This window comes from Ostrinia nubilalis, chromosome 5 (assembly GCF_963855985.1).
Source record: "Ostrinia nubilalis chromosome 5, ilOstNubi1.1, whole genome shotgun sequence".
NCBI lineage: Eukaryota > Metazoa > Arthropoda > Insecta > Lepidoptera > Crambidae > Ostrinia > Ostrinia nubilalis.
Window position 1 is genome coordinate 12,533,523 of NC_087092.1, and position 10,377 is coordinate 12,543,899.

At 32.1% G+C, this 10,377-nt stretch overlaps 2 protein-coding genes across 3 annotated transcripts; both read right to left on the bottom strand.

The window, feature by feature from the left end:
- Nucleotides 1-1,021: 1,021 nt before the first annotated feature.
- On the bottom strand, nt 1,022-2,518 carry LOC135071945 (mitochondrial inner membrane protease ATP23 homolog). The gene is made up of 5 exons (XM_063965840.1): nt 2,050-2,518; nt 1,919-1,964; nt 1,743-1,824; nt 1,423-1,647; nt 1,022-1,306 (listed from the first exon to the last, which is right to left on the bottom strand). The coding sequence occupies exons 1-5, from the start codon at nt 2,285-2,287 to the stop codon at nt 1,112-1,114; spliced, it is 786 nt and encodes a 261-aa protein (XP_063821910.1). The 5' UTR covers nt 2,288-2,518; the 3' UTR covers nt 1,022-1,111.
- A 1,943-nt stretch (nt 2,519-4,461) lies between these two features.
- Nucleotides 4,462-9,650, bottom strand: LOC135071941 (protein-lysine N-methyltransferase EEF2KMT). Of its 2 annotated transcripts, none has more exons than XM_063965835.1 (5): nt 9,517-9,650; nt 5,339-5,656; nt 5,001-5,262; nt 4,684-4,899; nt 4,462-4,576 (listed from the first exon to the last, which is right to left on the bottom strand). In XM_063965835.1, the coding sequence occupies exons 1-5, from the start codon at nt 9,601-9,603 to the stop codon at nt 4,464-4,466; spliced, it is 996 nt and encodes a 331-aa protein (XP_063821905.1). In that variant the 5' UTR covers nt 9,604-9,650; the 3' UTR covers nt 4,462-4,463. The 2 variants fall into 2 exon arrangements, with proteins under 2 accessions (XP_063821905.1, XP_063821906.1); XM_063965836.1 differs by having other exon boundaries at nt 4,462-4,598.
- Between the last annotated feature and the right edge of the window lie 727 nt (nt 9,651-10,377).

The following is a 10,377-nucleotide window of genomic DNA, read 5'->3' on the forward strand; positions in this document are numbered from 1 at the left end:
CACTTCCATTATTATTTGTATGGTTTATTAATAGTTAGTTATAGTTGCTGCCTGTGGTGGAGTTTTTATTGTTAAAGATTTATATTTTATGTAAATAGTTTTAATGAGATGTTATTTAATTTTGTTAATTTTAGAAATGTTGATCATCGTCCATTTGTGAAGTAAAAGTGATATGGTGCAAGGGAGAGTAAAGCAGTAGAGCCTAACCGTGAATTAAAAATAAAAATATAAGTTATAAGTGCAGCTGAAGTACCTAATAATTCCCCATTTAATAAAGACTCTTAGCGAAATTTCCGAAAGTTAAGAAATAAATTAATCATTTTCCCAATATCTTAATTTTCTCGTGATCGACCAAATATTGACGAACTCTAGTTATTCTGGTAGGCTCTATCTACTATCCTTTGCGTTAACCAAACCATATTTTTACATCACAATAATATCCTACAATTTAAAATGTGTACAATGTTTTAAATGTACAAAAGCATTATGGAAACTCTAGTCATTTTTACCCGACTACGGTAAAGCAAAAGGAGGGTTATGATTTTTATATTCAACGAAATAATATATGTAGTGAAATACTACAGACTTGTATTCACCACCTGTGGACTGAGTGTGAGTTTACGTCAATCGCGAACTAAAATTTTCATATATTTCATGTAAACTCACACTAAGCCCTCTGTCCTTACTTCATGTTATTTATAAGCACAAATTACTTAATGGCACAAAAATATCTTCAGTAATTCCCCAGATTTAAACAAATTTATGTATATTGTATTATACACAGTCAATCAATCTTGTCCAAAACACATGGCGTCCATTAATACAAGGATTGTATATTTATAATGTTTAAAAATACCAGTCCACCTAGTGCCTTTTTGCTCCTGTTATAAAGTTTAAATTGAAATATTTTTATTTGTAATTTAATGTTTAATACAACCTTGGAAAGGACAGTATTAAATACCAAACTTTCATGTGTCTTAGACATGTACTAGTGTTAATGAAAATAATGAAATAAAAGACATTATTTTAAATCACTTCATATGTGTATTATTTAACAACTGATATTTACATCTACACTAACAAGTCCTATAATAATTTCACAATAAAGTGACTATTCATAGCCATAGTAAGCAGCTTCTCTAAATGCTCTGGTCATATCCTCAGAGTTTCTCCTGATTCGCCTACCAATTGGCTCAAGATCAGCGTAACACTTTGGGAACACTTTCTCTATAACATCAATAGCTTCCAACTTGCTTATTTGTCGAACCGCCATTACGGAGTATAATGCTTTGGTTTTCACACAATCCTGAAAGGTAAAGGAAATGGTTAAAAATTTTTCATATATTAAACCTATGGAATTTTTGAACATGTTTGAATACCAATGAAATGGCTATAATTAATTTAATGTTGTAGAAAATTTACCTGATGAGCTTCCTTGATTTTCGTCCATGATGCGTCACCTTGCGACCAAGCACTGGTAAATGAGCAGTGAGTTAGGTTCGCAGCACGGATTTCCGTGCATGCTAAATGCTCCATATTTTTAAAGTCCAGATGGTTGCGGCAGTAATCAAACATGTGGATCATCTCATGAGCTAATACACCTTGGACCATGCCTTGCCTCGTTGAAACGTTTTGACATACTACAATCTAGAATGTATCAATTAATACATATTTTATAAAATTTCTATATTTCTTGCCTAAAATGTATTTATTGCTGTAAAGTAAAATAGTAATATTTTTACCTGATTTAATTCAGGATCGTAACCACCACTGACAGAGTAGTCACACACCTCACAGGAAATGTGTCTTCGAATATCAATTGGACTGAAAAAAGGGATTCATTGCATTACAATGAATAGTTATAAGTATGAATTTGAGATATCGAAGTCAAAAAGAGTACCTAGAGAAAAGTACTCACCATCCAGAGCTTTTCAAAGCAGCCATCATAACCTTCACAATTGCACCTGGAAAAAGAAACAGCCCTTTTCATATTGCTCTTACTTAAGGTACTATTTACACTCAATTTCTAACTTAATCTTTAAAACTTACTAGTCTTGACGCAGTCGTAAACATTTTGTTCGCACTTTAATTTATCAATGTTCTCCTTTCCCTCTTTTCCAATTAGAATGTTACCAAGTTTGGGGGAAAATGTACCTCGTCTCTCAGGGTACAAATCGTACCCCCAAGCTTCTTCCTTTTTACCCGGAGGGTTCTCTTGTTTATTTTTGTTAGTCCCGCTGCTACTTTCTTGAGGAGTAGTTGTAGATTTATTACTTTCTTCAGACATATTTAACTTTTTTGTTCAGTGCACTTTTGAGGTTATATTTGATAGTAAAGTAGGTATAAATAACAATTAATAAAGCATGATAGATCAAATGATAACTTATCAAAACGAACTGTTTGAAAATACGAAATAACAGTATTTATGGATAAAGTTACAGACAAAACAATGAAATTGTGAATGAAATCGCAAATACTCCAACAGCTGATTTTGACAACTGCCTGAGTGTCTTGCAGTGTTGCCAGTCGGGTCTAGTCAGAAATTACCAGAAATATAAAAAAAAAGTAACCTTTTTGAATCAAAAGACGGGGGGGGGCGGGGGGTGCGGAGCGATGATTGTGTAAGGTTGTTCATGGATGGAAAATGAATACAATTGATCATCTAAATTCGAAAAGTGACCAGTCGTATAAAAACGTTTCATGGATTTGCGTTTTATTATCGAACAACATTCGCTAAAACTCATTTTTTTTAACAAATAATAAATCAAATTCAAGTTTAAATGCACTCTATGACATAATTTTTAAATTGTCACTATTAATATTTTTTACTGAATAACCTGTAAAGTTAATTCTACAATTTCTGAAAAATCACCTAAAAGTAACCTTTTCATTAGTGTAACCTAAAAGTAACCACAGCAGTTCAAAAGTAACCTAAAAGGTTACAAAAGTAACCTTCTGGCAACACTGGTGTCCTGTGTCATTTCAATCAATTTCAATCTTGCGTGCGGTCCGAATCAATCCCGCTACCGACTAAGCTCCTAAAAAAATATTTCCGGCAATATTACGCAAGTTGCAGGCAATTTTTCACAATAATAATTAATATAAAAAAAATCTGTCAAGATCTTAGCACTTAATTTAATTTTAGGAACCAATGTATCATTAATAAAAAAAATCTTGATCAAAATCAGATTGTAAGGAAGTGAAACCTAACATTTTTAACCTTTAACTACTGACGTGGGGGCCTCTCAGGCCTTGCAAAAGTCAAATTGTTGAATTTCTCCTCTCCCACGTGCACGACACACCCGAATCTTTTAGTACCTTCGAGTTTCATTGCGCCGAAGCTGTCAACAACGGTGCACGTGATTGCACGCGCAATTTCAGTAGGTAAATTAATTTTAAAGTTTCTTGTGGGCCTCTCAGGCCCCCACCTCAGTATTGGCGTAACTTTTTTTGTTTATAGTTTTCATTTAGTTGTCGTCTTTTCTTGAAATAATTTGAAAAAATCTATAATACGGAGCCCACAGTATGTCATCCGAGAGAAAGCGGTATCTCGGAAGTAAAAATAACCAGCATTTAACGAAAAATAGAAGAACAGTAGTTTTTGACACGTTTGCTAGGAAATGATAAGCCTGTACCTGTCTATCAAGATTTAAACGATGAAACCAAGTGCCATACATGTATTTTGAAGATTCAAATGAAATCTACATTTTAAAAACATGTATGGCTTCCTTCACTGAGCAAAGCAAGTTTATCCAGACTGTGTTTAATTCGCACTATTTGATGTGTGTAATTTTTTTCCCCCTATTTCATATTAGGATTACTGATATATCATTAGCTAAAAAGACTATTGAAAATTAAGATTCTAAGTTGATTTGTTGAATTTATGAATATTTTTAATGATAACTTTGTGAATCATGATTTCATGAGATTTTTGCCGAAAATGCTACATGTTTTCTAAATATTGAAATAATACGTACTTATTAACAAATAATTTACATAAAAATCGTTTTATTGTGTTTAAATATAACCACTATTAATAATTATTAAACATAAACCCCTAAAAAGATTATATATTTTTTAATATAAGCACACATATGTACGGGCCTCTCAGGCCCCCACGTCAGTGTTTACGTGAAATTAAATCCACCTCAGTAGCTAAAGGTTAATAAGGAATAAACACATACAGGATGTTTTTTATACTTGATTAAATAAAAAGGGTTGATTTTACTGTTCAAATGCAATGACTTTCCCTACTGGACCAATATCAATTTCTCAAAAAAATATCGACACCTCCTTACTAAATGACTGCTGTAACAATTTGTATGAAACGATTTTTGTGTATATTTGAACTTCGGTCTCATCTCATGGGAAAAGTTGTTGCATTTGAGCAGTAGAAACAATCTGTTTTTTTTATCAAGTATAAAATTATCACATTCAGAACATAAGTGAATAAAAACTCGGTTTCACGTTTCAGATATTTTATTAATTCTTAACAAATACTGTTTTACCTTAATATCCCATTCTACAAAAACATTTTCCGTAAGTTGTATATCTTCATATTCTAAATTAATATTTTCTGAAAAAGAAAAAAAACGACGCTTCATTATCATTTAGGAGCATTTAGGTACATTTTGATAACAATCATGCAATAACTATAATTTCAATTAAAAAAATTGACAATACTTATTCTTTCCAGAAACATGTTGTATGTTTCTTCATTTCTTAGCACTCCAGCGATGTAAATTTTAATATTCTCGTTTTTGTCACACAAAGCTTTTATGACGTTACATAAAGGTTTAATTATTGCTGGATCATAAATAATATCACTTCCAATAATAATGTCTGGACATAATTCACTTGGAACATCATCAATGTGATTCCAGTCTAAATTCATAATTCCTATAAAAGAAACAACTCATTTTCAGTACTAACTACAGTATGTACTTAATTCATCGTACCAAACTACGAGTATATTCAAGAAATATAACTACTATACCTACCTAATGAAACATCAGCAGTACCCTTGAATAAAACAGATTCAGGCATTTGATGCCGTTTCAACATGGGAAAATTAATGGAGACATTCTCTTCTATTGTCTTTAGAACATCTTCATGGCAGTCAGTTAGTAAAATAGATTCAGGTTGACAAAATTTTCCAATTACAATACCAGTGAATCCAACACCAGAGCCAAGTTCTAGAATCTTTTTCTCCTTAATTATTTCAATGTTACACAATGCCCAATCTGCGAGCATAATTGCTGCCTGGAATTAGGAGAAGTAAAAATTAGTAGTATTTTTGAAAGAATTCCTAATGATGTAATAATAATCATCTTCTTACCTCCCACGTACGTAATCCCGTTGTGCCATTAACAACCATGTTATTTGTTTCCTTTACAGTAACGATATTTTGAATACCTTCACCAATGATATAATGGCGATAGCAAAAGTCGTTTTGTGAGCTATCCATTACCTTACATAAATTCTCATAAACACCATCATTCACTTCTTGAACACCCTCAAGGAAGGCTATTAACTTTTTTAAGAATAATCTGGAAAATTCTCTTTTTACTGGGTACCTTTTTATCAGTGGATTGTTAACAGTTGCACTCAAAAACTTTTCCTGTTTACTCCAAGTCATTTCTTGCACATCTTCTGTCTGAAAAAATATTTATATACAAGACGATTCTCACCAAATCATACGTGGGGGAAAGACACCCCCCCCCCCCCCCCCCTTCAAGTATCACGTAATTTATTTTTTCCACAAACAACAAATTGCAAAGAGGAAGAAAATTACGAGGATATTTTTTAATGGGCTGAATAAACAAAACGTCGCTATCTCTGTTGAAAATTATGACTACAGTGTTGTTTTTAAATAAATGCCACGATAGCCGAATGGTGAAGGGGTCGAAATCCGGGGAACGCGGGTTCAAATCCCGCCGCCACGGCGCCGCTCGACTATTTAAATGTGGTGAGCCCACTTGTAACACAAGCATATTAAATAGCTTAGTACGAAGGGCTAACGGGGCTATTAGTAATTTGTGCAATATTAATTACGAATATTCTTTTAAAAAAATGTAATAAAGCTCATACCTACCTATTAACGTATCTCATGTAAGAGGGAGGTAGAGGGGGTCCAAAAATCGACAAAATCACTTTTTGAGTGGTTGATTAAATAAAAAAAGCTTTTATATTTCATCAAAATCTGTCCAGCCGTTCTTAAGTTATAAATAGTGTATATGTCATAGTCAATGGTCGATATGCCGTCTCTTCGCGGAATGACTGGTCTATCCTAGGTTTGACCAAAGCCTTCAGGCAAACCCCGAAGTGAATTCTTATTTCGGCCTTTGACTAAGTCAAACCTAGAAGTGCCTAAACTGTTCAGTCAAACGTCGAAACTAAAATAATCTGTTTCGGGCTTTGCCTAGTCAATCCTAGAAACGACTAGCAGACTCGGTCAAAAGTTGACGGCAAACAGAAAACCGGCCAAGTGCGAGTCGGATTCGCTCACGAAGGGTTCCGTGAGACTCTGTTGTTGTATAGGAGTTGGGATTTGTTTTTTTATGTCCATAAATATTTATTTTATTTTAATTTTATGATTTATTTTTAAAATAGATATGCAACTAAATATTATGTAAATATTTCAAAGGTTCACCTGTTTACGTTTTAATATCGAGTAAAAAACTGCAACAAGTCCCGTTTGCTGTATGGGAACCCCACATAAATATTTAAGTATTTTTTTGAATTATTTATTTTTTAAGTGAATAAAAAACTAAATATTTTGAGAATGATTCATGACATATGAGCCTGGTGACAGACAACCTTTAGCTAAGTCATAGTAATAGGGTCCCGTTTTAACTCTTTATCCTTTAATTTAAGGTAACAGAACCCTAAAAATTTGTAACTTCAAGATCGATCTAGAAACACTGACAAACAACCTCAATAAATAAGTTTAGTTACCTTCACCTAAAGAGATAGCTGCGCGTGCGCGTAAAAACCGACCGTAACGCCTATGCAATAAGTTCGAGATCAGAATAAACTATAGTTTAGTTTAAAGTCTTAATTGAGGTTTGACTAGTCAAACCCCGATTTCATTAAATTGAGTTTCGACCTTTGTCTGACCAAATTAGTTACTCCTAGGTTTGACTAACATTATTTAGTCAAAGGCCGAAATGTTTGGGCTTTGACTAAGACTTCTAGTCAGACCTGAGGATTGACTAGTCAAACCTAGGAGTGCCGGAACTTCGAGGTTTGACTATAACATATATAAGTAACTAATATTTATTTAAATAGTGTATACAGGGTGTTAGGTAAATGGGTATATGAGCCGACACTAGCCCATGTTAACATGGGCATATAAATGGTATGGTGAAGTCAGAAATTTGATATCATCATTTTTTTTTTTTTTATTTTCATACAAAATAAATTTTGGAAAATCCGACTTGCTTAGATTAATAAAACCTAGATGGATAGTCTTCATACAAACGCTTCGTCAAGAGTGAGGCAAAAATCTTATGTCATTAGTGTCAATTTTGTTGGGGAGTGTAGACAGTGAAGGCGATTTTCCCGAAAGTAGGGAAATTTTTAATACGTTTTTAATTATTTTATAATTAACAAAAACAAAACGCATCATGTACTTACTTATTTATTGAATTCAAAGTACCTACCTAATTACAATAAGATAAATCGACTTAAAAGTCTCGATTTCATAAAAAAGGAAGTGTATTTGTACGGCGAACAAATTGGGAAATAAATTTTCTTGTTACTGGTATCATTCCCGTATTTAATTTTTGAAAGCCAAATTCAAGCAAAATACGCGTCGAATCGTAGTACTTACTTATGAAATACAGTGTGAGTCACGTTAAAGTGTACATATGAAAATAGATGAAACTAGACCTATTTTTATCGACAAAAAAGAGGTCAAAAATTTTTTGAGATTTTTTTTTAATTTTTTATAGATTTTTTTTTCTTCCAATTACTTATAGTAAAGAAAACGTAATAACTTTTAAACTAAGAGGTATATCCTGATAAAATAAAAACAGTAATAATGCTAAATAACAGGCGATACTAAAAAAATACATTAAATACATAAAAAAGGCCAACAAATAATAAAAAATGATACTTTTTGAAAAAAATCTGCTTTAAAATTCGTGTTTTTTTGGTTATTTGATAAATTTCTCCAAAAAATGCCCCTATAACCGGTGGTTTTTACTACTTTGTATTATTCTCTATCGTATTACCTTCGTAAAACCAAAAATCGCATGTCTCTATCCCTATCACAACATTTGCAATGATCGTTTGAACTAAGCCTCTCCGGGCGCGCTATTCAACGCTTCGTTAACAACGAAACTGAAAATGGCTCTAGATTTGTAATTTAGATAAAGACAAGTTAAATTTCAAATAAAAACAAAAGATTTCAAAGTAAAATAAGCATTTTAGTTAAAATTAAAATTTTCTCTACCTGCAGCGGAGAATAATGTTGTGGCAGGCCTTTGTTCAAACGCTCATAGCAAATGTTGTGATAGGGATAGAGACATGCGATTTTTGGTTTTACAAAGATAATACGATGGAGAATAATACAAAGTCATAAAAACCACCTGTTATAGGGGCATTTTTTGGAGAAATTTATCAAATAACCAAAAAAACACGAATTTTAAAGCAGATTTTTTTCAAAAAGTGTCATTTTTTATTATTTGTTGGCCTTTTTTGTGTATTTTATGTATTTTTTTAGTATCGCCTGTTATTTAGCATTATTACGGTTTTTATTTTATCAGGGTATACCGCTTAGTTTAAAAGTTATTACGTTTTCTTTACAATAAGTAATTGGAAGAAAAAAAATTCAATAAAAAATTTAAAAAAAATCTCAAAATTTTTTTGACCTCTTATTTGTCGATAAAAATAGGTCTAGTTTCATCCATTTTCATATGTACACTTTAACGTGACTCACACTGTATAACACTGGTCACTTTCTTTCGTTTTTCTGATGTATTTAGACACCCTTTCACAGCACAAACCGTCTTAATTAATTAAAAGTCGTCGGACGTGTTTACCAATTTTTCACTTTGACAGTTCATGTGACGTTTACGGGTGAGCCATTCTGGCTTACTAAAATCTGCCTCACTTTTCGTGCACTGACTATCTATCTAGGTTTTATTAATCTAAGCCGACTTGTATGAAAATTAAAATAATTAAAATGGAGATATCAATTTTCTGACTTCACCATACCATTTATATGCCCATGTTAACATGAGCTAGTGTCGGCTCATATACCTATTTACCTAACACCCTGTATAAGTACCTAACACGATTTTATTTAAATTAGATTAAAGAAGGTTTGTTAAATAAATACCATTATAAGTCAAGAACGCACGGAACAAGTCCATATTAAAAAAGTAAAAGTTGTAAATTACAACTGGCCATAGTAGAATTCGGACTTGTTCCTGCCACCACGCCAAAATGTAAATAGTTTAACCCTTAGATATTATTAATCTAAGGTTTAACCTAAAATTTACTACATACCTTGATGGTAAAATCCAAAGAACCTCTATAAAACTGTTTTATTAGAATATTTATTAGATCAATATTTTTAGACAAAGGTAACAACATGATAAGAAATAATTTTAATTCAATTTTTGTTTACGAGTTTGTTACACATTAATCATTAATGTTAAACTGACGTTTCAATGTCAGAATTGTCATCTACAACTGTCAAACTCAAAAAATTCATTTCAAACCAGGGTGTGGAAACTTCCATACAACGGTCATCGAAGTGAAACTTGCTTCCAAACAGCGACATCGGTGAATAAATTCAAATACTTTTTAACTACCCTAAAACGCTCTAGATGTCGCTGCTCCTGTTTCCTTCATATTTTCATTTTTTTCTTAATTAAAATATATTTGAGAATATTGTTAATTACAATGTGAAAACTTTTTTTAAATGAAATTAATTTGTTTTAATTTAAAACTGAACATTGACATTTTTGTTATAATTTACATAATAGAGTAGTAGAAATTACTATTTAACATATGGCAACTTTGTTTGTCCTCCAAAATGGCCGGTGTTGTTTTTGTTATGTTAAATGCATTCTTGTTTTCTTAGCCATCATTTAAGTTTTCTGTGGCCCTATTAAAGTATTGAAGAGTCGTCGAGTCAAATTCAAGTTCATTCCTTCGTACCTGCTGCTGTTCTGGTTCATCGGAGTTTTGTTCGTTCCTTCGTGAATCGCGAAGAAACTTTCTGTTATGTTCACAAGTGATCTGAGTTTTCTCAATGTGCAAATGCTTTTTTAGTGTTGTTGAAAACTTTGCGAAAAGACGCTTTTGGTGTATAATATTATGTGTGTTCATAAATAAAGTAAAATTATTAAATTCAAAAGTTTT

Excerpts from the sequence above, each read along its gene's own strand:
- LOC135071945 (XM_063965840.1), bottom strand. The coding sequence starts at position 2,287 with ATGTCTGAAGAAAGTAATAAATCTACAACTACTCCTCAAGAAAGTAGC. Across the intron at positions 1,965-2,049 it reads TTACGACTGCGTCAAGACTA|GTGCAATTGTGAAGGTTATG; the intron begins GTAAGTTTTAAA and ends TTCTTTTTCCAG. Across the intron at positions 1,825-1,918 it reads GCTTTGAAAAGCTCTGGATG|TCCAATTGATATTCGAAGAC; the intron begins GTGAGTACTTTT and ends CCCTTTTTTCAG.
- LOC135071941 (XM_063965835.1), bottom strand. The coding sequence starts at position 9,603 with ATGTTGTTACCTTTGTCTAAAAATATTGATCTAATAAATATTCTAATA. Across the intron at positions 5,657-9,516 it reads CTTTGGATTTTACCATCAAG|ACAGAAGATGTGCAAGAAAT; the intron begins GTATGTAGTAAA and ends ATATTTTTTCAG. Across the intron at positions 5,263-5,338 it reads CGGGATTACGTACGTGGGAG|GCAGCAATTATGCTCGCAGA; the intron begins GTAAGAAGATGA and ends TCCTAATTCCAG.